Below are 25,395 nucleotides of genomic sequence, written 5' to 3' on the forward strand. Positions count from 1 at the left end.
TGGGAGAGCTTTGGAGGAGGTGTTCTGCTTACAATATTTGAAAAGTCCAGTGTTGGTGCTGGGTATAACATGAGAAGAGGCACTTAGCACGAATGAGCAAAGTAAGAAAGTGACTTGCAGCTGGTGATTTGGTGATCATGCTCTGCAAAAGAAGCTACTCTGAAGTATAGTGAACCAGAAAGGGGTACAGAATTTTAAAAGGACCCGAGAAAGGGGAATTAAGTGGTCAGAGCACCTGCAATGAGGACTGGTTGGATGACTGTATTATGGTTGGGTTGGGAAATCCGGAATGAAAGGATTCAGTCTAGTCTTTGATCAAAGACATGGACAGTACAGATTTTGGCTGTTTTCTTTCACATGCAGAACAGGAATGGCAGAGAAGAATTTCTGGTTTCCTATTTGATGTTTAGGTTGGTGTTACTTCCTCGGTCTCCTTTGGTCTGGAGAAAATCAGAAATGAGGTTATAAGAGAAACTCTCATGTGGGTGGAAGGTAATAAGTGCCTGCCATCTTGATATACACTATTACAGTGCAATATTTAAAAAATAAAGTGGAGTCAGAGTTGGCAGTCACATGTTGAGCAGCATAGAGAGCCTCTACTAGATGAAGCAACTGTTGCTGCTGTGAAAACTGCTCTTCCCCCTGAAGGCAGAATTATTAAGGGGGAAGCAAACAAGAAGGACAGCCAGAACCTAGAGGGAAGGTGGGACTCATTAGGTGATCATGCAGTCCTGGCATAGTTTCATCTTTTTTTAATGATGACTATTGATAACAGAGCTGATAGATACTGATAGTAGGTGATTTCTGGGTTAATTCCTGCCTCCCTGAAGCCTGCATGAAGCTTTGGTGTTGATTTAGCTGCTAGGGGAGTCCCCTCTAGAGGTTACGGTATCAGTGGGGATGAGAACAGAGAGGCAAGTGCAAAATTCATGTTTTGGGTGAGATGAAAAACGTCAAGGAGGAACTGGAGAACTGAAGTGGCTATATCAGGCTTCACGTTCAAGGGACCAGATATGCAATGAGGGAGAAATTATGTAATACTTGAAGAAGCTGAAAGAGCGATGGGAGCTGTATTTATGGATGAATAATGTATATGAATACTGAGAGCACGATTGGAGACTGAAGAAGCTGACTGACAATGGATGTTAGAAGAGCATAGGTCATTCCAAAGGTTAAGATGCTGACTGAAAAGCATGTGGTGGATCCCTGGACCCTCTCCAAAGGGAGGAAGGGCTGAAGGAAAAGAAACAGTTACAGAATGGAGGAAGTGGAGGCGGAGACCACGCCTCTGCACAACCTGTGCTGGTGCCAGTCTTGCATTTGCTTTCAAGTTGTTGTACTTCAAACAATTTAGGCCAAACTGTTTTTTAGACTCACCCACACAAACCTTGCTGACTTCACTGGTGGCTGTCAGCATGAAGGAAGGACGTACACACCTGAGAGATGTGTGCTGAGCCTGACTTCTCTGAAGGCCACGGTGGGGCCTGAGAATGCAGTGCTCCTCTTCTTGGATGTAAGACTGAGTATTCATCTGCGAATTAAGGAGAAAGGCTTTGCAGGGGCTTATGCATGCTGTTTTTATAAGATCCTTGCTGACTGCTTTGTGTTCCCTTCATGGGAAATATCCCTTAGGCTCTAGGAGCTTTTTCCTAAGATCTCTGGAGTTAGACCTGTCCTTAAATAAACATCTGTGTGGTTTCCTATGTAGATTTGTGCATCTTACATTGTAACCCCGGGTGTGAAATATGTCCTTTTTTCATCTTACACCCTTACAAGCTATTTTACTTTCAAGTTTCTATAGCCTGCATGTTATCTTTGGCTTTTTTTTCCCACAGGGTTGATTGAAATTGGTAAGATATACTTTAAAAAAGAAAACATTTTTTTCTTTTCAAATATTTGCCAAACAGCTGTTTTTCAGTATAAAATGAACAAAACTGAAATAGAATGAATGGAGGCAATCTCTTTTCTCTTATGAGGCAATCTTACAACTCCTTAGTTGTGGTGTTTCTTCCATAGAGTATTTTAGGATCTTCTGTTATGTTCTGGGACTTCTGGTATCCTGATATCTGAAGTCTAGAAAATATCTTGTTTTTTGTAGATTCTGAACTATTTTGGAAAAGTCAAAATAAGAACTACATTGGTGACAAAGAATGAACCCTACAAGCCACACCCTCATGATCTAGTTGGAAAAGACTGCAAAGATGGCTACTATGAAGCAGAATTCGGGCCCGAACGGCGAGTCTTGTCGTGAGTAGTGGTGTTGATTGGGAATTTGATTAATTGTGCAAGTGGTATGCTAATCTTATGCCTTAAAATTCTGATTAAGAGGGCAGTTAGTAGTCTTCAGCAAAGGCAGCATACTAATTCATCTCAGAGATAAGTTCCAAGGTCTCTTTGAACTATTTCCTTTTTCATTGTTTTGCACACTCCTTTTTTTTGTTCTTTTCTATCCCCCTCTTCTTCCTTTGTTCATTCTCTGTATGTTGATCTCCATTTCCTTTCTCTTACTTCTTTGCTTTTTTTTAGTCCAGTTCACTAGCACTTGAGCTTGACAATCTCTCCTACATTCAGTGCACGAAAGTAATGACTAATAGAGTTGTGAAATGACAGTATTCTAATTAACACTTCCCTAGTTTTAGGAAATTCACTTCTTCCACAGAAACTATTTGAACTTTCTGGAAACTGGAGGAGAGTGTTTACGCTGAATATCACGTTGTTTAGATGATGATTGTCATGCTTAGAAATGTTAGCAATCTTCACTGCTGTTTCTATTTAAGTGTTTGGGTGTTTTATTTTTTTTCGTGGTGTGTTTTTCTTTTGAGTGAAAATATGGATTCTACTCAGCCTTGCTGTATAGAGCAAGCATGCTGGGGAAGGACTTATTTATGGAAGTAGTAAAGAAGAATTCAGGCTTTCTATAAAATGTTTCTCAGCCCTGTTCAGAGGGATATTAGGAATATCTAGACTACAGCTGTATGTAGTACGTTTCCCTCAAGTATACCAAGTCTCACAAAACAATGTGAAAACAGTCAATTGCAATGAACATAGACTGATTGTGGCTGTAGAGAGAAGTTTTGAACTGCAAGCTGTTTGTAGTTTACAGTTTGTGTTGTAGAAGATCTGGAAGTAGGCTTATTCTTTGTGGTAAACATAGCTGGAAAGAAAAGAAGGTAAATATTTCAGTGTGTGAGTAGCTTCTACTTAGGACTTTCAGTCTGGTGTGATCCTATTGATATTAACAAAATGACTTTGTATTTATGTGGGTTTGGTGTGTAGAATACTATTAAAGGAGAGAACTGAAGCCGTGGTCGGTTCAGTGATGATAATTGCCTGATGGTGGAATAAACAGATTTAATAGTAAAAGTTTTCATTTCTGCAACATACAGCTCAGGCTCAAGCGATCCTGAATGTATAGTAAACATATTCAGGTGACATCTAACATTTGCTGTTAAGGATAAAGAAGATTTTACTGTACTTTTTGCTTGTTTCTAGCTTTGTTCTCAACTTTCTCCTAATTTATAAATGGTAGAAAATTAGTTAATGTCGTTTTTCTATTTGTTTTTTCCACCCTATCAGAAAGATAGAGCTGTCTCTTCAGACAGTTACCTCCCACTTTGATTATTGTAACATCATCCTCGCTGGCCTCCTTGCAAAGAGTTCCTCTTCACCTTGTCTACATGGCCAACATAATTATTGTAAACTGTTGAGAGACCTTGCATCCTCTGACCATCCATTCACTAGCTTCTCCTGTGTCTTCTCAAATCAAGTTTCCTTACCCAAGTTCAAACAGTGCCTGCTGTTCTAGCCCGTCCTACTTCCTGTTCTCATCTCAGTGGCTTCTGATCTGAAGCAATGAAGCCTAATTGCTTAACACCTTTTCTAGTTATGTATTACATCTGGGCACAGGAAGACCCTGATGATTGTTTTTCCTCTTGGCACTTTGTTGCACAACTGTAAGCTCCTAGAGATCCTGAATTGGTTAGCTCTAGGCTGTAGTGCCAAAAGCACTGAGATACTTTGCAAGTTATTTATTTGTCTGTTATATGCATGTATCAAATCATTGACATAATGCTGTGTTTCTGTTTCATTTAAGGCATTCATGATTACTAGATTCCACAATTTCAAACAATTGTTACCAACATGTTTAGATTATTAGCCTATTAATTGCTTACAAACCAGAATCCAGGCTACTTTCCCTTGACTGATAATACAAAACAGTGAGCTTCAGTTCAGCTTGAAATTCAAGATCATTGATTTCAAGGAAGGGGCTCTAAATATTCTTTTTGAACTATTTCCAGCACCTGTTGCACTTTTTTTTTGTTAAACAAATCATTGGTTGCTTTAAGATGAAAGAACAGTGTGATCTGTAATTGGATCTGGATGTTTAAGTCATCTTTGTTTTTGTGGCTGGTGATTCAGTCTTCATGTCCTCTTCAAGGAGAAGCCTCACGCAACACAAGTGAGATGTCCTCTCTTGGTAGTGGTTCTGGCTTAAAATTCCCTGTGTAGTTCAAGTTGAACAAAAACTTGTGTTGCATGTTGACTGATGATCTTTCTGCTGCTGCCTGAACTTGATCAGAGCTCCCTGTGTCCCAAACATCAAAGTAAAACTATCAGTATTGGAGCTCATATGACTGCCTGTGTACTATTTTTTTTTTTACTTCCTAGTTCACATGCTCTCTACTTGGATGATATTGTAGATTCAATGTTTGGTCTTTTCTTAATGTCCTTTTTTCTGTGACACTGAATTAGGAGAATAAAGTGCATATTCAGGAAGGATGAACTAAGTTGTGCTGTAATCAAGCCCTGTAAGACTAATCTCTACAAAAAGGATTGTGAAGTACAAATCTCCAGTGTCAGTAGTCGTATGAAACCCAAACGATTTACTGAGCTATGACATGCTAGTGTTTCATTTTCATTTTTGAGTCGCTGTGTCAAGTTCAAAGGGAACTTATGCATTCTAGTCAGTGAAAGCTCTGGAAGTAGAGTCTGATAGCAGTGAATTTGGGAATCTCTGAACAGAGTGTATTGGGCACAAGCAAGGTGCTTTAGGGGAATGAAACGTGGGTAGTAAAGCCCCCTTCAGAGCTGGAAAACATAGGGCTGTTCTTGAGAGTTGTGGCAGAAAGGTGGATCCAATTGATTTTTAGGCATAACTAAAGTAAAGAATTTCTGTGGTGTTTCAAAGGTTCTGGAGGAGGATAGGTAGAGCCTGCTGCCATGGTTTATCTTAACTGTGAAACTTTTTTTTTGTAAGAATATTTTTATTTTTTAACTTCCTGTTTTACATCCACTCAGCTTTGATGATGTCATGGTTTTTCCATGTGGGAAACAGTCAGCTTGCCCGGGACTCCCCCCACCTTCTCTGTTGGGGTGACCTATACTTTTATGCAAATAAGGAAGAGCTGCAGCTCTTCAGAACTTTTGAAATCTCTTGTAGCCATGGAAAAAAGTGCTTTTATTTGTATCAGAAACCTTAAAAATAGTGTTCGTAATCTACATTCCCTGATAAAAGCAGGAGCACAAATTCTTAACTTATGCAAACTCTTAAGGTTTGCTTTAAATACTTCTCACTTTCAATTACCTGAGACTGACTGTGTTTTAACTTTTAATTGCTGTGGGCTTCCTGTGGGCTTAACTATTTTTAATACAGAAGTATATATTCCTCTTTAGAACTGTATTTTTGTAGCTTTTTAATTGTTTCTGCTCCTATTTTAAAAAAATTATATCCTTGCTTTCAGACCTGTTAGTACCTTTTTCAAAAGAAAATTTTTTTCATTTCTTAAACAATGTTATCACAGTACTGTTCAGCAAATGATTTTTTTTAGTATTTTACACTATTCTATTACTTGCTGAAATCCTGTTGTGTGTACTTCAGTTTTCAGAATTTGGGAATTCAGTGTGTGAAGAAGAAAGACCTGAAAGAATCAATTTCTTTACGAATCTCGAAGAAGATCAACCCCTTTAATGGTGAGTAGAACTTATCTGATTGTTTTAAACAAAAGTTCCCCTTGCAAGATTGTTGGTTGGCTGGTTTTGTTTTTTTTGTCTTGCTTTTGCTTTTGTGGTGGAGTTATATTTTCAGTTTATTTCAGTTTTTCAGAGAAACAGTCTTGCCCTTCTGTGCCTCTAGTAGTCTTTCCTCACTGACATCACATAATGCATCTATTTGGAAAGTTGCTGTTTTTCTCCTCCCCCCAGAGTAGCCCTATAAGTTGGCTGTGTCTTTTTGGCCAGACAGCCTAGGCAGGCCATCATGGAAGTTTAAGAGGCCATGGTGTAGCAACAGCTTTCCTTGGAAACATCTACAAGTATCTCAGAAATCAGATTTCCTAATTTTGGCAAATGTGGGGAAAGGAAAGACTGAATTACTGCAATTTCACAACAGACATAAATCTGGCTTGCTACAGAGCTCTCTCTTCTCTTATCATGACATCAGTGTTCACGTGACCTCTCAGCCAGCTACTTCAGGGAGCTGAGCCCATAGGTAAACTCCTTGAAGTGGCTCATTACCTAATTTTGAAGCATGGGACTGATACAGGCATCAGGATGTCCACAGCAGTACAAATCTCAAGGCAGAGGCAAGTTGTGTTGCTGCAGAACCACACTTGTAGGGACCTACTCATGGGCTGTAGTTTTACATGATAGCTGATCTCACCTAGCTGTGGGCTGCTCTCAGAAAGAGTCATCAGGATGACTTCCCTCCATCCCTGATCACACACCCCTACCACACTTCCCTTGCATCATATAGGGAGGCCTTGTGTTGCCATGGCGAACAAACTCAGCAAGTTGCTCCAGTGGAAAACCAGTGTGCCAAAAAATAAAGATTTCCTTAGGTCAACTTGCTGAACGAATTAGTCTTACAGACACATAATTGCTAAGTTCAGTGTACAGATTTGTTGCTGAATGCATAGCAACAAATGGCCAGCTGTACCGTGACCAGCACTTTCAGCATACAGATGCAACTTAGATGAAAAGTGTAAATAGCCACGAACTGCTATCTCTTCACAGCTGTTTCACCCTTTTACTGGCAAGCTTGTTGTTCTAAGTTGATATGGTAAGGTGGAGTCGCCGTCCTTGAAAAGCAGTACTCTGTGGTAAATGCTATATCAATATTCCAGTTGCTTTTCTGCATTTTGTTTCAGCAGCTGACTGGGAAGGAATTATGTTTAAGCATTTTCTACTTTCCTCTACTGATCATTCTGTAGAGGAAGAGTTTTTTTGATGAGTCCAGTGCAGAAAAGAATCGTACTATGAAAAATAGGATAGGGAATGAGCATTTAATTTACACCTTTCAATTTCTCCATGTTCTTGTGAAGTTTCTTCAGCTGGTGGTATGTGTATCTTGTACTTCCTGCAGTTACAAGAAAAATCGCGTTTTATGTCAGTAATTCATAAGTTCATAAGGTTGGAAAGGACCTATAAGATCATCTAGTCCAACCATCCTCCTATCACTATCTCTACCCAACTACTAAATTAAGTCCTTAAGTACCTCATCTAAACGCTTCTTGAACAGCGCTAGGGATGGTGCCTCAACCACCTCCCTAGGCAGGCCATTCCAGTGCCTGACCACTCTTTCAGAAAAGAAATGCTTCCTGAGGTCTAATCTAAATCTTCCCTGGCGCAACTTGTGGCCATTCCCTCTCGTCCTGTCATTACTTATCAGGGAGAAGAGGCCTACCCCCTCCTCACCACAACCCCCCTTCAGGAAGTGGTAGAGTGCTATAAGGTCTCCTCTGAGCCTCCTCTTCTCCAGACTGAACAATCCCAGCTCCCTCAGCCACTCCTCATAAGACTTGTGCTCCAGGCCCCTCACCAGTTTTGTTGCCCTTCTCTGAACACGCTCCAGGGCCTCAATGTCCTTCTTGTAGTGAGGGGCCCAAAACTGAACACAGTACTCGAGGTGCGGCCGCACCAGAGCTGAGTACAGGGGGATGATCACCTCCCTGCTCCTGCTGGCTACACTATTTCTAATACAGGCCAGGATGCTGTTGGCCTTCTTAGCCACCTGTGCACACTGCCGGCTCATGTTGAGCCGAGCATCAACCAACACCCCCAGGTCCTTTTCCTCTCTACATTCTTCAAGCCATTCTGCCCCAAGCCTATAGCATTGCATGGGGTTATTGTGGCCAAAGTGCAGGACCCGGCACTTGGTCTTATTGAACCTCATCCCATTTTGCTCAGCCCAGCTGTTCAGCCTATCCAAATCCCTCTGAAGGGCCTCCCTACCCTCAGGCAGTTTGACACATCCTCCCAGCTTTGTGTCATCTGCAAACTTACTGAGGGTACACTCAATTCCCTCATCTAGGTCATCAATAAAGATATTAAACAAGATGGGCCCCAAAGCTGACCCTTGGGGGACACCACTCGTTACAGGACGCCAGCTGGCGTTTGAAGGAGTTTCAAAACAAGAACATGTGCTAGGAAAAAACATCCTTTGACTTCCTCGTATTGAAGGTAATGCACACAGCAGTGCAATTGCTAAGTAAATAACCTATTGCAAACATAGCACCGTTATCACTTACTGACAGTGAACTTCCACAGATCAAGAAAGGTGAATTTTCAAGAACTGGGCTCTTAGGTGTTAAGTCTGAATGACTTATTTTAAATACAGACTCTAAATTCATAGTTACTTCAAAGTTGTATTGCTTTAGCAGTGACTTTCTTATTAATAATATACTGTAACTGTAGAACCAAAAAATAATAGAAAAGAATGTGCACTCTTCTATGCTTTTCTGATTTCAAGCACAAATCTTGCCTCTGAAAAGAGGGCATTATTGTTAATGTTTGTGTGGCAAAAGCCTGGAGATGCTTTTTAATACTCACAGAAGACATGCTAAATTCATGCAAGACCTTGTTAGATAGCTAAGTGCTAGATTTCTAGCAAGCTTCAAAATACGTGCCTTGTTTTAATTTTGAATTTAAGGAGGAAAAAAAAAGCATACTGAACTTACTACAGAATGAGAAATGTTTTAAATTATTGTCTTATTTCAGGACAGCTGTTTGTAGTCAGTGTGGTCCATCGAAACAATTGCCCTAGTTCTAGGAATTTTTGCACATGTTCTTTAAATTACTAAAGTCCTTCAACACAGTGTAAACTCCTCACTGTTTTACTTTACTTTGAGTCAGCTTACTCTATCTTGATTTTATACGACGCATTAAGGAACTCCTTTTTCAACCCTCTTAACATGCTTTCAGTAAGTCAAAAATGAATTTACGTTTTTATCTTGATGTTGTGAATTAGAAGAACGTTATAACAATGCTCTTACTTAGGTTTGCACCAAAGAAATTTAATTGATCACACAGAGCTGTCTCGCTGAGTGCAGCTATAATCGTTAGAGAGTAGATTGTTGCAGTGGTTGACACACAGCTCCAAATCCACTTGCATTTTTGAGGCAATTACAACCTGACAGCACTGGGTCGTATCCTGGGCTCCCTTCTGCCAGTAGCCCAACAGCAGAAGAGACTGCAGCCCTGTCTAGGCAGTGGGAGCTCCTGGTGTGGGTGGCACCCAGGGCTGCCCCCTGCTTCTTGCAGGCTGTGTGCTGGTAAGGGGCTGCTGGTATTTTCCAGCCCATGTGGCTGCCTTACTGGACTTGGTAACATGTCAGCATGGGGCAGAGCTGCGTGGGGTTGGCCTCTGGCAGCTGCAGGGCAGTCCCATGCTGAGCTGAACCCTGAGAGGCCTAGGACTAAGGTAAAACAGGATTAGTGACTGAAGTTATTTTTGTGTGTGCTTAATTGATCAGAACAGGTTTTCATTAGTAGCAGTCACCGTAGCATTTGCTGCTTGGTGAGACTAGTCTGAAACTTGTATGTATAGGCTTTGCTTTCTTTTTCTTTTTTTTTTTAACTTAAGGTCAGATGAGTATCATTGTATTCTCCAAGATGATATGGGTTGTATTGCATCCATCCTATTTTGTGCATTTATTTATTTTTCCTTAAGAATAGTATCCAACTTTTCTATTTAGGAAAGAGTCACAGAGTTAGGTGCATCCTTGAAGCAGGTTGGTGCTACTCATTTCTTGCATGCATGCCAAGTTCTGCAGGATTACTAGTGTCTTTTCAGCTGTGTGGAGAAAGTATTAGGCAGTTGAATTTTCATGGAGTTGAAAACTAGGCTTCAGTTGTTCTTGTTCCCCATCTTCTGAGACAGTCAGACAGTCCCAGGCATCAGTACCCATTTGGGATGAAGGTTCAGTATTGACCCTCCTAACAGACAAAATGTGTCTGTAGCTCACCAGCATATGTATTACTTACTGTATAGGCTGAAAACTCAACTTACTGTAAAGGCAGAAGTAACAGCAAAGTGTGTCTGTGTGGTTGTGTTCCAGACTTCCTTGTGTAAAGTGACCTTTGTCTTCCAGGGAAGCCAAATTGCCACAGGTGCCTGGAGTGGCAGAGGGAGAGTGAACATGATGCATATTCTTCAGTGGTGTCATTCCCCTTTTGCACCATACAGCACGTGGCTGTAACAGGCAATAGTAGGGACTTGCTCAGTGAAGATGCATGTTTAAGATAGCAGTACAGGTGAGCAGGCCAGACAAAGTTGAAGCCACTGATGTCAACCTCCAAACTCCTGGATGGAATGGTAGATGGTGCCTTGTGGCTATCTGGATCAGGTGACATTGGAGTCATTCTGACATGTATCTGGGAGGCTGTTTGACTCTGAAATCCCCACTATTAGCTGGCAGTGTTTGTCCATTGCTAATGCTTTCTGTATCTTGTGTGGTACAATGTAATGCCAGTCAGATGAAGTCCCCCCATGTTTCTGCTCTTGACTTGGCCTTGTTTGAGAGAGAATTGTTGTTTCTGTACCATCACTGGATCTGTTTGAAATCTGTCTTGTTTACAAAGCAACATCCCATATATTTTTGGCTTCTGAAAAGCTCAGCTGTTACAGAAATCTCTCATCTCTTGTCTCAGAGCATGCTGGGAAAACTGTATGCAGTGGCAGCCTAATGGGCTCTTCTTGGCCTGGTGCTGTGAATGGCACAACTTCGAAGGAGGAGAGTTACTCCTCCAGTGGAGCCAGTCCATGTCTGCTTTCTAGGGTGTGTTTTTTCTTTTAGTAGTGGTTGAGTTGTGCTATATCCTTGTCTTCCCATGTACTGTCTGATGTTCAGCCAACACAAATTAAAAGAAAAGCCAGTCTTGAGTTAAGATTTTTTTTTTGTGGGTAGGCGTGGCATTAAGTAGAGACAACAATTGACTTAATAACAACCTAAGCTAATTATCAGCAAGGAAAATACCTAAACATGTTCCTTAAATTTAAGGGAAAACTATACTTGGTGTGTTATTGCAGAGCACTAACGTTTTTCTAGCATGAAGATCCTAGATGTGTGTTAGCTGGAGGAACTCAGGTAGTTACCAGATTCTGGGCAATTGATTGAGAGAGCTTGACATTTACATGAGATTTCTGCTTCTTTTGAATTGCTCTTGCTAATGACCGTTTAATTAACTTTTAGGCTCTGACATGTACCCCAAAACTGCTTCAGCTCTGGCTGCCTCCACAGTCTTTCCTTTTGCTGTTTCCCCTTTCCGCCGGTGAGCAGCTGACCCTGCGTTCACTCCGTACTCGTCACAGTCTCCATGACACCCCAGTACGCCGTGCCTGGGTTTGTCCCCACGCTGCTGCTCTCACTTCCTGCCCACACATAGCTCTCCGCAGCTTCCCTTGCTGGCCCTTGCATGCAGTGCTTGTAAGACCCTTTGCTTACCTGCCCATGTTGGCTGAGTTCCTGAGCATCCCTCTCCAGTCCCGCGCTGTGTGGCATGGCTTGTTGCACCACCCATCTCATCTGTGAATAAATGAGATCTCCTGAGCCCAAGGACAACTTCTAGCAAGGGTTTGGGAGTTCGGAGCAGTTTGAAAAAGTGAAAAGCTTCAAAGTCTTTTGTAAGGAATGCTTGAGGTGTGAAAATTGAAATGTACCGTCCTTAAATTAAAACAAGTGTGTAATTCTGTCCCCACCCCAACCAGATTCTCAAGTTGAGAGTGCTGGCGTGTGAGTGGCCTGCTTTCTAAGAGGTGCAGAGTAGATCCACTTAGGAGGGCTACACGTCCCCATCATCACATCATTAGCTTTCCCTTTGGAAAGTTCTTCTGTGCCTCATACATGTATTTCTTGCTGTTTATGCTGAAGTTTGTATATTAGCCTAAGGGACAGCCTCCTTTCCACTTGTCTAAAAACATTAAGGAAAACGACTAACTAGAGACACAAAAAATGCTGACTTCTTTTTCCTGTACTGTAAACAGAAGTTGCTAAAAAGTATGTCCTGGGAACATACAGGGACTGCTGGATAGATTTAAATCTGTTCCTATTTTATTCTGTTTCAGAGTGGACTTAAAAACAAGCAAACAAAAGATTAGGGAAGTAGTGCTTGGACAAAACTTTTGGAACTCAAATGTTTTCGTTTCTGTTTTTCCCCTTGGCTTTTTTATCAGGGCAGGACATTTGTTTTCTGTGTGCTTTTGTCCTCCATAAAACAGAGAGAATGCCCCTCCCTTGCACTAAATCAGCCTGCAAGATGCACGAGGCAAATGTAACCACAGGAGTTTGGGAGTTTGACTGTTGGTCACCATCTGAATTTTAGTCATTTGCACCCTGTTTGTTTGTTTTTCAAATTACCGAGTGCATTCTCTTTATAATTACGTGCAAGAGTACCTTTCCTGCAGAGCTGGTTGAAGCTTACATCCTTGTGCATCACAGAGGTACAGACCAGGGATGCACTGACCAGAAGAAACAGTTCTGCCTCAGCCCTTCTCTCCCATTGTTCCCAGCTTCTCCTGCTCAGTGAGTTGCAGATGCTGCTGTGCCTCCAAGTGCAAAGAGAAAAGCATAATAAATAAAAAGAGCTTTTGCCAGCAAGTGTTAAATAGTACATCAGGATTGTCTACTCTTTCTTTTGTACCAGTATGGCAGTGGTTCATTTGGAAACAGCAGATATATCATAAAACGAGCTGGCAGGGTTCTCATTAGTTGTATATAATTCAGCTTTGGGAAATATGGAATTGCCTTGGTATTTGATGCATGTGTGCTGTTCTGTGCCTGCTGTGGCCCTTCTGAAGGTGGCTGCCATGCAGCTAGGTGAGCCACAGCTGGAGCTGCAGCTGCTAGGTGAGCACAGGCTGGGGAGGGTAAGTACAATCTGAAGTGTGCCTCTCAGTGCCACTCACACCCAGTTCCTCTGGCTGTTTGAGCATGGCAAAAATCTGCTCTAGCAGTAAAAGAAGCAGTCCTTCCTCTTGCTGTATCTGTTTCCACCTCGTGCCAGGTCTAGCATTTATGGGTACTGATTGTCTGAATGCAAATGTTTTCCTCTTTTCTTCTGTCAGTCCTGAGACACGCCAGTTCTTTGATCTGATTCACCTCATAAGAGCTAGTCCCAGCATAAGGTTAGTGCTACAAATGGAGGTCGGGCAGAGCCACCCTACTGCAGCAAAACTTCTGACTCTGGCTGGGTCATACGTGCCCACTGAGTGTCCCTGTGCCCCCAGATCCTTTGAGGAGCAGAACACATGAGGAGGCCACCTCTGTGTCATCACTGGAATGAAATGAGCTCCCTGCATATTTCTAAATTAAAAAGTATTGCCTGTGTAAGAAAAAAGGCAGAATACAGCTCGTTGTGATTATTAATGATGTTAGTTCCTGAGCAGTCTCTGTGGTAAAGCACTCTAATTTGCAGGAGGTCATTCACCTTGGCTGAGATCTAGTGTTGCTCATACTCCCCCACAGCTCCCCTTTGAGAAGTGAAGGTCACAAGATGTCCCTTGCAGGATGAACTGGTGTTCTCAGCACAGCCCTCTCTGAATATGTCACACTATGTCATTTGCCCTGGAAGTTTCCATGTAAGTTACATTTAGATGCTGCAGTGCTTCCATCGCCACCCACTGCAGAAGCTTCTGGCATCATTAGTGTAGAAGCTGGATGGGGGCTGTATGTGAGGGATCTCCAAGCTGTTATTGCATTTTAGGTCAAAACCAAACACAGTGTAGTTTCAGTGTTCAGAATAAACTTTCACTCACCCTGTAGCATCACCTCATGAGCGAACATCAGAACCTTTAATTCTCTAGTAATTTCACCAGGTAGATGGTATTTTACTGGTCTTTCTGTATGCTGAAGACTCTTAGAATAATCAGAAGCACTGGAGATCCATTAACAGGAGACCTGATGCTGTTGGCATCTTTAATTTTGTGCCAGAATTTGGAATTGCATATTGGTGATTTGGACCCTGAAATCTTCAGTATTGCGCTACAGAAGCAAACAAGTTTTTCTCTTATTCGACAGAAACCCAATGAGACGTCTTGATTTCAGCAACAAAGACCTTTGAGTCCAGGATAGCACTAGCTCTGGTGTTGTGTGGAGCTGCTTGGCTTATCCAGCTGGCTTGGAAGGGGTTCATGATTTGTGCTGGGGTGGCTTTGTGCCTGCAATGGGGCTGTATCAGTTTCCTTGTGTGATATTAGGTAAGAGAGAGAGGGAAGAGTCATTTTCAAGGTAATTATTTTTTAGGCTCAGGAATTGTTCCCTCTACCAGAGGAGCCCTACAGAGATTTATAAAGAAAAGATCTGCTAGTTACTGTAGCCCATTTCTGGTTGGACAGCCAGTTCTGCCCAGGTTTGCCTGCACCTCTAGGTACTGTTATAAATCTTTTTGCTAGAATCTTGGTGAGTGGCATTAGTTTTTCTTTGTCATTGTGCCAGCTGTGGTTTTATGGATTTTTAGCCCCATAGTTATCTCAGACAGCTTCATTTCTTTTCAGGTCTTCTTGATCTTATTTTCGTTTCAATGTGTTTGAGTTGTGAAGCTATAATTTTGAAAGTTTTCCTTCCTGTTGTAAAATAGCTGAATTTACAAGCATTGTTTCATTAACTTCTTTTAGCATGGATTACAGAAAATCTTTTTTTTTTGTCAGATTAAGGCTATAGATATATAGAATTTTTTGTTGTTAGGTAGGGCCATCACTGGAACAAGCCTAGGTTGTAGGTTGGGCTGCAGCTTTTTTGTGGATCCGTACAATGGTAATCAGGTGTGGTACTACACAGCTAGAAGTCAGAAGAAGATGCTGAGCTCCTCACAAAAGCATAGTACTTCTTTTAATCCATGTGCTGTGTTTGAACCTTTTCTGCTGTACCTGTTCAAAATGGGCTACACCGCGCAGTTGCTCTACGTGATGTGTGTAATGCTACTGATTTCAGTGAAGCTTGCATGGGGTGGTGGCAGGTCTCCAGTCCTTTCTGCTCCACATACCTTTAGCAGCATTTCTTAATTTTAATGAATTTAGGTTTGTCTGGTTTAATGCTGTCCATTCTCCTTTGGTGTGGAAGTTAATGAAATAACACTGAATGGTTATGATGGCACGACCATCCTCTGTACAGCCATACTCCAGGCATTAGTCAGTGTGTTTGTCTGCCTCGTTCTTGTTTGCTTTTAATAATCTCAAGATGTAACCCAGCATGCGGTCAAGTCAGTGGTTACTCTCAGATTGAGTTCACAGGGAACAGAATTAGACGTTCATTAAAAATAACAACATTTTATTTTGTTTGGATGATTATCTTCTAGGCGTGAACAAAATATGTTTTGAAATTGATGAAAGCTATGTCCATCTTCATACAAGCATGGGATTTCTGTGTTCTTAAGCATGTCATCATAAGATGGAGTCACAGCTGTCTTGTTCTCCTCTATTTATTTTTCCTCTGTTATGTTCTTCTCATCTGAGCAAAAATAGCCCAAGAGGAATCAGTCTTGACTGAGCACTTCCTTTCTCAAATTGCAGGTTTTTATGATGTATGAAGTCACGTATAAGAACATGCAAATTGAGAGCTATGGTTTTTGCTGCAATACAAGGAAGTATTTACAGCAGATCTGTTTACAGTTCTGTTTAATATCTTTATTGACGATCTGGATGAGAGAATTGATTGCACCCCCAGTAAGTTTTCGGGTTGCATGCCTGTTTGTCCTCTTAACTAGGAAGGCCCTATAGAGGGATCTGGGCAGGCTGGATCAATGGGCTGAGGCCAGTTGTATGAGCTTCAAGAAGATCAAGTATCAGATCTTGCACTTTGTTTGTGGCAATCCAGTGCACGTGGCATGTGTCAGCAGTAGTGCCATCAGCAGGACTAGGGAGCTGATCATCGCTCTGTACCAGCACTGGTGAGGCTGCACCTCAAGACAAGAAAGATATTGAGGCACTGGAGCATGTCTGGAGAAAGGGCAGCAAGGCTGGTGAGGGATCTGGAGCACGAGTGTGGTGGGGAGTGGCTGAGGGAACTGGGGATGCCTGATGTGGAGGAGGTTTAGGGGAGACCTCATTGCTCTCTACAACCTGGAAGGAGATTGTGGTGAGGTGGGGGGTCAGCCTTTTCTCCCTGGTAACTTGTGATGAGAGGGAATGGCTCAATTTGCACCAGGGGAGGCTCAGGTTGTACATTAGGAAACGTTTCTTCTCAGAAGCGAGTGATGAAGCATTGGAACAGGCTGCCCAGGGGGGTGGTGGAGTCACCATCTCTAGTGGCATTAAGAAACTGACAGATGACATGTGGGGACGTGGTGTAGTGTTGTGGTGATGGGTTGATGGTTAGACTTGATGATCTTAGGGGTCTTTTCCAATCTTAATGGTTCTATGTCTTCCAATCTTAATGGTTCTGTGTCTTGGCCGTTGTACCTTTCTTGTGTCGAGCAGTCAAACACGCTTTTTGGGATCTTAATTTTTTTTTGAGAGAGAGGTTTGAAATTTAACTACAGCTTGGGCTCTGTGTCTCAACAATGGCTAATAAAATATAAAGCCAATGTGTCCCTGTGAGCTAATTGCTCACTGGTACAGTGCTGAAGCATGCATCAGTCATCTGAGCTGCTGGGAACAAAGTAATATTAAACTTCTGATAATCCCTTGTGCAAAGTAAAGTGTAATCTAGAGAACACATTTCCAGATTGTATCAAGAGGCAGTTGGGGTACAGCCTGAGTTACACTAAACAGCTGTCTGTTTCAGCAGTGTTCAGGTTCAGATTCCTCATCCTAACTCCCTAGTAACTCATCCAGACATGAAGACGTGCCATTTCTGGGGCTGCATACACTGCTGCTGCTTTGTTTTGAACTGACTGGTGTATTTGCATTAAGACTGCTGAGTGTGGGCTTGTAAAACAGAAAGGCGATTTGATTTCTTTTTCCAGTCGAGACTTGGAGAAATGGAGGTATTCAGAACACAAGAAAGAGACTAAAAATGCCAGTGGAAAGTATTCTGAGCTCAGAGCATTGGTTGTTTCATGCTATTGAATGGTGAAAGGAAGAAATCACTTGAGTGGGCACTGTGGAATCCCACTTGTGGCAGGGTTAGGAGGTGGAGACCAACCCAGTGATAAATGCTAAAGGTCAGAACATTGCAGTCTGATCACTACAGTGTGATCCACAGGTTCTTATCGCAAGCACATTTCATTTTTTATTCTTGCAGGAGGCCTGTGTTTGGAGATTAAAATAAGTGAACCCGTGAACAAAACCAGTAAGCTGAACTGGGGATATTTATTCATGTTTTTAACACTGTGTGGAAACGGATCCTTTCCAGCAAGGGTTTGCTTGTTGGGTTGGAGAAGTGTATCATAAAGACACCACTAATCACTGTACCCAGGTTCAAAACCAGCACTGGTTTTGCTGGGACAGTGTAGATGTTGTGTACTGTTACAGCTTCATTCTTGTCCCCAGAAATGCCTACTGATTATTTTCCATCAGAGTTTCTTGGGGAAAATAATGGTTATCGTGTAGCAGAAATCTCTCACTTGCTAAAAAAAAAAATGTTTAGCCAGACCCTGGGACTTCTTTGTACTGAAGGATTTCTCTTTCCTAGGGCATTCATTTATTAAATGTCACTGTGCACAAATAAGAGACGAGTCCAGAGAATGACTTTAAAACTATAAATACATGAAATTGGTCTGGAAGGCAGGGTGAGGAAACTGTTAAGCAAGGAGGACCCAAGGAATGAGTTTACAACTAGGAAAAGAGGATGGAGGTGAAGGTAGCTCGGGTTGATGGGACTGCCTGCTTTGTGGTGTGTGGTCATCTTCCTCTTCTGCAGCTGAGCTGAGGCTCAGTTTGGCTCATCTGAACTCAGCCATAGAATAATCTGGTCAAAGAAGCCTTTGGAGAAGCATGACAGTAGGGAGAAGACTGACTTCTTAAAAGGGTAGAAAGGGTAGGTGGGTTTTTTTTTTTCCTTCAAATTTAGCCTTGTTTGGCCAAGGGAAAGCATTAATCTTTTTTATCTTTTAATTTTTTTGGTGTACCAGGAATTTACTCGTGTTTATTCATGCATAGTATTTGAGAATGCTATGGACACGCGTCCTCAGCTTTGGCAGCACCATTTCTTTTACCAGTGGAGATCCCTAGATTGTTAATGAATTACTGTTGCTTTTGAAGACTAATTCTCAGCCTTGTCTTCCCTTTTGCTGTTTAGTGCCTGAGGAGCAGCTGCACAACATTGATGAATACGATCTCAATGTCGTCCGCCTCTGTTTCCAAGCTTTCCTCCCTGATGAACATGGCAACTACACATTAGCTCTTCCTCCTTTGATTTCCAACCCCATCTATGACAACAGTAAGTAACAACTCAGTTGAATGTGTCCCCCCTCGTGTTTCCCTTCCCCTCACTTAGAGATGAGAAACACTAGCACAGATTCTGAGGTTTTGAGCTCTTTGCTAGCACTCTGGGCACACTGCTGGTTTGGGACTGTTTGGTACATGCTTAACACACCTGGCACGCATGATGTGCCCCTAAGATGATCCCAGGGTGAAGTGTTGGCATGCTGGAGTAGAACAGTCTGTGCCTGCCACAGGCCCAACTCACTGGTGCAGACTTTGCCTTTGTTTGCATGCACAGTAATGACTGCAAGGACAAGCCTGCTCCTGGTGTGCCAAGCAGTTACAATGGTAATGAGACAGATGGCTGCCATAAGACTAAGACATCACCTAGACTGCTTCTGCTGGTGAGAAGTCTTGTCTTGGACTTGAGAGGGCTCTCCAAATGGCAGTTCTCAAGAGATACTTGAGTGGGCCTCTGTCTTAATGCTTTTATGTAGCCCTTTTGTATCAGTTCAGTTGCTGTTATCAGTGTAGATGAAGTATGAGTGTTTGGCTGCACCCTGGAAGGGTGCAGAATTACAAGACACCTCTTAGTACCACTTTCCACGCGTTGTAAAACTTGACTTCTGTATGGCTTTGGTTGAGGATTTTAGCTTTTGGTGTTTGCTGGATTTCTTCTGGAGAAGAATAGCAGAGGAGTTCATGATCAGTGAAGATCCTTTTTTGCATCGATTTTTACTTAGGCAGTGAAAGTATTCCTGTTCCAGGTATTCAAGGTCAAGATATGTTACCTTAGCAGAAGCTGAAGCTTAAGCTGAGAACTGCATTTTATCCTGTTGATACACAGAACTTCAGTCGTGTGCACATAACCATTACGAAAATATTTAATATGAACTCAGCCATTTTTGGTGTTTCTAGAATTACCTAGAAGTTGATATTGGTTGAGAATACTTGTAGTAATGATTTGGGTTGAGAAAGAGATGATACACAAGATTTGCAGCTGCATCTCAGGTGCCATTTAGAAAAATGCTCAATCATGATTGCTCGTCAGTGCTGACTGATGTCATTCTTTGCTAAGCTGCTGGGGTGACAGATAGCTGCATGGAGGGGAAGCTTGGGCTTTAATGTGGGTATACGTGGGCAGATTCTGATTCACTGTAGGTATCTAAAATCCTCCACGTAACATAGCAGCAGTGTAAATGGAACAGTGCATAACTGCAACCACAAAATCACAGAAGTCATCCTTCTTTTGTCTGAAATGAGCAGAATTTCTTTAAAAAAATAATAAACACATAAAATTGTAAGTCAGTTCTGTCATAGAATAGTGAGTAAAGTCAGGCTACCTCTTTAAATAGGTGATAAAAATGTACAGTACAATGGGTTGGGAGTCCTGTGTTATTTTTTTTTCAAGCTTTTGCAGCTCTTTTTAAATCAGAATCAAAAACGTATTCAGAGCTTCTATGAAAATCACATTCAGATTTTAAATTCAGTCCTTTCTTTGTTTTCTAACCCCAGTCTCCATTTGTTTTGGTAGCAGACATAAATAAGAATAATCTGAATGCAACGTGGAAGTAGTGATGTTAGCAGAGACTGAAAGTTTACAAAATTCAATATGACAGGCAGTTTCAGGTTTCAGTTTTATAATGTTAACTGGTTTTGAACAAAAATTTCCCAAGTTGTTTATCTTACCACCCTCAAAAACTTGGGAAGAGTCATAGAAAGTAACTTACTGCCTGCTTTCCTCTGGGACTCTCACCTACCTTGGTGCTCCTGCCCAGCACTCAGGCTGACAGCAGTGGGATGTCCACTGGTGTAGGGGTTTCTTTCCTTTTCCCTTCCTTCTAGACTCTGTTACAATAGTAAACAGAAAAAAAACCCTTCTCTAAAACCTGTTAAAAAAAGTGTCATTCAAACATACGGAAGTGAAACCAAGGTAAAATTAAGCTTCTTGCAATTCTTAATTTACTCTTCCTTTGAAAAATGAATAACTGCACTGCCAATCGTATGATCCTGTACTGCTTCTGGTATGGTTTTCTTTTCCCCCCATCCTTCAAAGTTTCTGATCCATGCAGCGAATGAAGTGGCATGTGGTCAGTGAGGCTGTAGTACATGTTTCTGAAAGAGTGGTCAGGCACTGGAATGGCCTGCCTAGGGAGGTGGTTGAGGCACCATCCCTAGCGCTGTTCAAGAAGCGTTTAGATGAGGTGCTTAAGGACTTAATTTAGTAGTTGGGTAGAGATAGTGATAGGAGGATGGTTGGACTAGATGATCTTATAGGTCCTTTCCAACCTTATGAACTTATGAACTTATGAACTTATGCTTCTGTTGATGATAATAGTCCAGGTGTGTCCCTGGGGTCTGGGCCAAGGTCACCAGGAGCTCTGTTCTGAGCATAGCCTGTGTGGTGCTGCAGGTTACCTCCACAGGGCCGTGTATGCTCAGGCAAGGATTGATTTAAACAGACCATCCAAAGTAGGTTTTGCATTTTTAGAGTGTGACACTTTGAGTTCTGTGTGGAGCAGGGAGCTGGACAGGGCCTACCTTGCAGTGTCAGATGGGGAGGGCATTTAGGGACATCTGGAGCTGGAGGCCTTGATGTAATGAAACCAGAGAACATCACAGGACAGTGCAGTTTTATTATGTTGGGATTAGGGGGCAGGGAAGGATGCAGCAAATAAGGAGTATGGTCACATGTGATAGCAGAGAAATGGACATTGGTTACTTTGCATGAATAGGGGGTCTCAAAATGGGTATGTGCTCATGTGCTTGAAAGCATCAATGCATCATGAACTTGAAGCTCTAGAGAGTTCTTCCACTCTGGCTTTTTTTTAACACTTATGAATCACTAGATGTGCCCTTTTAAATAAATAGTGACACCACCCACGAAATGGCAAGGGACCTGTTCTTTCTTGCTTCAGTTTTCTGTCCACATTTACCCTGCAGAAAAGCTGCTGTTGTTGAACTTCAGACACTGTACAAGCTTTGGTTGTGTTCTACTTATTGAGATGTACAGTGCTACCAGAGGCTGCATGGAGGGCAGCTCTCCAGCCAGAACTGCACTGCGAATGCTGCCCACAGGCAGCCACAGTCTGGAGTTGAACTTTCAGCATTTTTGAGTGAAGTCTGCTGCCCTGTAAGTGAAGGCCTGAATGTTAGGCTCCCTAGACCTGTTCCAGGTGGGGTGAGAGAGGAGAGGTTTGATAGCCTTATAAACCTGTGAATAGATCTACAACCAGATACTTGAGGGGAATTTTCTTGACTTGCTAGCCCAGCATTTTGCAGAGAAGTGCGACTGCAGTAACATAGAAAGCTGCTCTGAATTCTCCAGCTTGGAGAAGGGCAGCAGAGCTGAACAGTTTTGTCACGTGGGGAAATACTTTGAGGCTGTTGTAGAACAGTTAGGGAGTGTCACGTCCCACCCATAAGGGGAAGGAAGGTGGTTCTTTGCAGAGAGTGAGTGGCACAGCTGCCCTGGAATCTCTTGAGATAAGTGGCCAAGAGCAGTAGCAGTCATGCTGTTTTGCTGGCACCAGATTTGTGTGGGACATCCAGGGATGGATGTTTTTGGTGTGGATTTTGGAGTGTGCCGCACTCCTCCAGCTGCTGTGTTCCCCTTATGTACACCCGAATTCCCAACACCTCCCTTTCAGTAGTGACAAAGTTATAGTGATTATTTCTCCTCAGACTTGCCTGTTTGTTTCCAGGAGCTCCCAACACAGCAGAACTGAGAATTTGCCGCGTGAATAAGAACTGTGGGAGTGTAAAGGGAGGAGATGAAATTTTTCTTCTGTGTGACAAAGTTCAAAAAGGTAACCTTGGCTAGGACTTCTTCCCCTTACTCCAAATGGCTAATGCTACCACTGGGGGACTGAAACCCTTCACTTAGACTACCATGTAAGTGGTCTGCTTTTAACTGAGCAGAATCAATTTCAGGTTCAAGAGCTCTGAACAACTCAGAACACTGCTCTGTGCCTTAAAGTCAAGCTGCTTAATTTTCCTTTTAGCTCCGTGTCTGACTCCTTTTGTTGTTCCCCTTCCCACCCTTTCTGCTGCGAGTTCTCAGTTTCCTTCAGCTTAACAAGCATCTTCTGTTCCTCATGAACTAGATGACATAGAAGTCAGATTTGTCTTGGACAGCTGGGAAGCAAAAGGCTCCTTCTCCCAAGCCGATGTCCATCGCCAGGTCGCAATTGTGTTCAGAACACCACCATTCCTCAGAGACATCACGGAGCCCGTCACGGTGAAGATGCAGTTACGAAGGCCTTCAGACCAGGAAGTCAGCGAGCCCATGGACTTCAGATACCTACCAGATGAAAAGGGTATGGTTCCCACCAGCTGGGTTTCTTAAAGGTTGTTTTCAATGCAGAATTCTTGCTGATAATGAGCAGTAACCTGCTGACTTAATAATAGTACAGGTTTTTCTTTTTACAGGGCAGATTTTGGTGGTTTGTTTTTTTTCTAGAACTACAGCCAATTTGCTTTCTCATTCAGTGAAAATATCAGGATTTATTACCAGGTTAATAACACCACTTCTCTTTTTTTAGAGTGTAGCCATTATCTCAAACATTTTTCCTTACGTGCATTTTACTGCAGTAGGGAACCACGAGTCAAGGCTTTGAAACTACTTTTTAGAGACTATTTCCAAGAGAATTTTGATTAACACTTCTTCCTCCCACTCCTTTCTTTGTAGATCCATACGGTAACAAAGCAAAAAGGCAAAGATCAACACTGGCTTGGCAAAAGCTCATACAGGACTGTGGTAAGGAGAATACTCATCCTCTTTTTGTCTGGGTAAACTTAGCAGTTACGAAGAGTCATTTTATTTAAAAGCAAACATTCAGAGTAGATTCATGCTTTCTCCTGTCGCAGGATCAGCCGTAACAGAGAGGCCAAAAGCAGCTCCTGTCCCTGCTGTCAACCCTGAAGGAAAGCTGATTAAGAAAGGTAAATTTCTGTTTGTGTGTCCCAGTACAGCAGCAGTTGGAAGCAAACGGTGTCTGACTGAAAGGGGAGAGGCTGGAGCTTTAAAGAGGGGGCACTGAAGTTCCCAAGGCAGCAGCAGGATCACCTCTCACTCCTCAGCTGGAACTTTCTCTTTCCCCAAGAGAGAGCACTATAGTCCCTTCAACGTAAAGCTTAAATTTAAATGGAATTAAAAATCATATTAAAAGCCTCTTTAAGGCTTACTTGCTTTACTTTCTACTTAAATGCAGCTTTAGTTAAGTACTGATTTTTCTCTGGGTTCAGATGCTTTCCTTCAAACATAAGGGTCAGTTCTTGGCCTCCCCATCTCTTTGCTTGGGACTTGTAATATTTTCTCAAGGTTTTCTTCCTGTAAGATGATAGTGCTTTTGGATATACAGAGTAAGCCAGCCATTCTTTATTTAAATGTACGCTGTCCCATAGAAGGGGAGTGAAGCAGATAGCTGTCTTGCTGCTGTCCAGAATTACAGTGTACCTGTACAGTGCTGATCCGTGGGTAATCTTAGTAAGCTAGTGCTGTCTTTTTACCATTTGTAACTTAAAGAAAAAAACAACTACAAAACCTAAAAACTGGTGTAAGAATGCAATATCTTTCTTCTTCACAGAACCAAGTATGTTTTCACCTACGCTGATGCTGTCTGGGCTAGGAACGCTGGCCAGCTCCAGTCAGATGTACCCTGCGTGCAGCCAGATGCCCCCCCAGCCTGCACAGCTTGGCCCTGGGAAGCAGGACACGCTCCCTTCCTGCTGGCAGCAGCTGTACAGCCCTTCCCCTTCAGCCAGCAGCCTGCTTGGCATGTACCCACACAACAGCTTTGCTGCAGAGGTGCCTCAGCCCAGTGCTCAGGGCAGCAGCTCTCTCCCAGCTTTCCACGATAACCCACTGAACTGGCCAGACGAGAAGGATTCCAGCTTTTACAGGAGTTTTGGCAGCACAGACGGGGTGGGAGCAGCGATGGTGTCAGCAGCTGACATGCAGAGTGCTGCCAGTAACAGCGTGGTGCACGCTGCTCACCAGGCCAGCACTGCTGCTGCGAGCACTGTGAACATGGAGACCCACGACATGAACTGCACCAGCCTCAACTTTGAGAAGTATACTCAGATGTTAAATGTAAGCAACCACAGGCAGCAGCTCCACCAGGTGCCCGCAGCGTGTCCACCTGTGGCAGCCCCTGGCAGCAATCCCTTCAGTTCACAATCAAATGTAGCTGATATAGCAGCTTACAGCAGCTTTCTAGACCAAGAAGTTTTAAGTGATTCAAGACTATCAACCAACCCTCTCCAGAACCACCAGAACAGCCTCGCCCTTACAGATACCCAGTTCTATGACACCGAGGCCGTCCATGCGGACGAGCTCTATCAGTCTTTCCAGTTAGACACAAGCACATTACAAAGCTATAACCATTGAGCCAGCACTAGGCTGAGGTGGGCACAGACAGCTTTTCCAAGGAGTAACTCGCCCTTCTTCTGCTGGATTCCCTGCTTTCTCTTTCAGAATGCTACTATGCAAATCTCCCAGTATAACTTGAAGTTTATATATATATATATATATATATATATATATATATATATATATATATATATATATATAGCACTCTTTGACCTGATTGATGCCCGGTATAACTTGAAGTTTATATATATATATATATATATATATAGCACTCTTTGACCTGATTGATGCCCGGTATAACTTGAAGTTTATATATATATATATATATATATATAGCACTCTTTGACCTGATTGATGCCCATGAAGTAGCATTTGGGGTGCTGTGTAGCCACAAAGCTGCTCTTAAACACTTTTATGGTGATAGAAGAGGGAATTACTAATACTTAAA

The 25,395-nt window shown here is 42.4% G+C and overlaps 1 protein-coding gene across 1 annotated transcript in view; it reads left to right on the plus strand.

The window, feature by feature from the left end:
• The window catches only part of REL (REL proto-oncogene, NF-kB subunit), a 30,129-nt gene extending 5,132 nt beyond the window's left edge, over window positions 1-24,997 (plus strand). Inside the window, exons 3-10 of the mRNA XM_065739426.1 lie at window positions 2,099-2,247; window positions 5,879-5,970; window positions 18,450-18,590; window positions 22,279-22,383; window positions 22,681-22,893; window positions 23,265-23,333; window positions 23,444-23,518; window positions 24,163-24,997. Of these exons, the coding sequence (XP_065595498.1) occupies window positions 2,099-2,247; window positions 5,879-5,970; window positions 18,450-18,590; window positions 22,279-22,383; window positions 22,681-22,893; window positions 23,265-23,333; window positions 23,444-23,518; window positions 24,163-24,965 (1,647 nt within the window). The 3' untranslated portion in view covers window positions 24,966-24,997. The remainder of the gene's footprint in view (window positions 1-2,098; window positions 2,248-5,878; window positions 5,971-18,449; window positions 18,591-22,278; window positions 22,384-22,680; window positions 22,894-23,264; window positions 23,334-23,443; window positions 23,519-24,162) is intronic.
• Window positions 24,998-25,395: the final 398 nt, after the last annotated feature.

Source organism: Cyrtonyx montezumae, unplaced genomic scaffold, assembly GCF_038088225.1.
Source record: "Cyrtonyx montezumae isolate F1298 unplaced genomic scaffold, pur_monq_1.0 scaffold_24, whole genome shotgun sequence".
Taxonomy (NCBI): domain Eukaryota; kingdom Metazoa; phylum Chordata; class Aves; order Galliformes; family Odontophoridae; genus Cyrtonyx; species Cyrtonyx montezumae.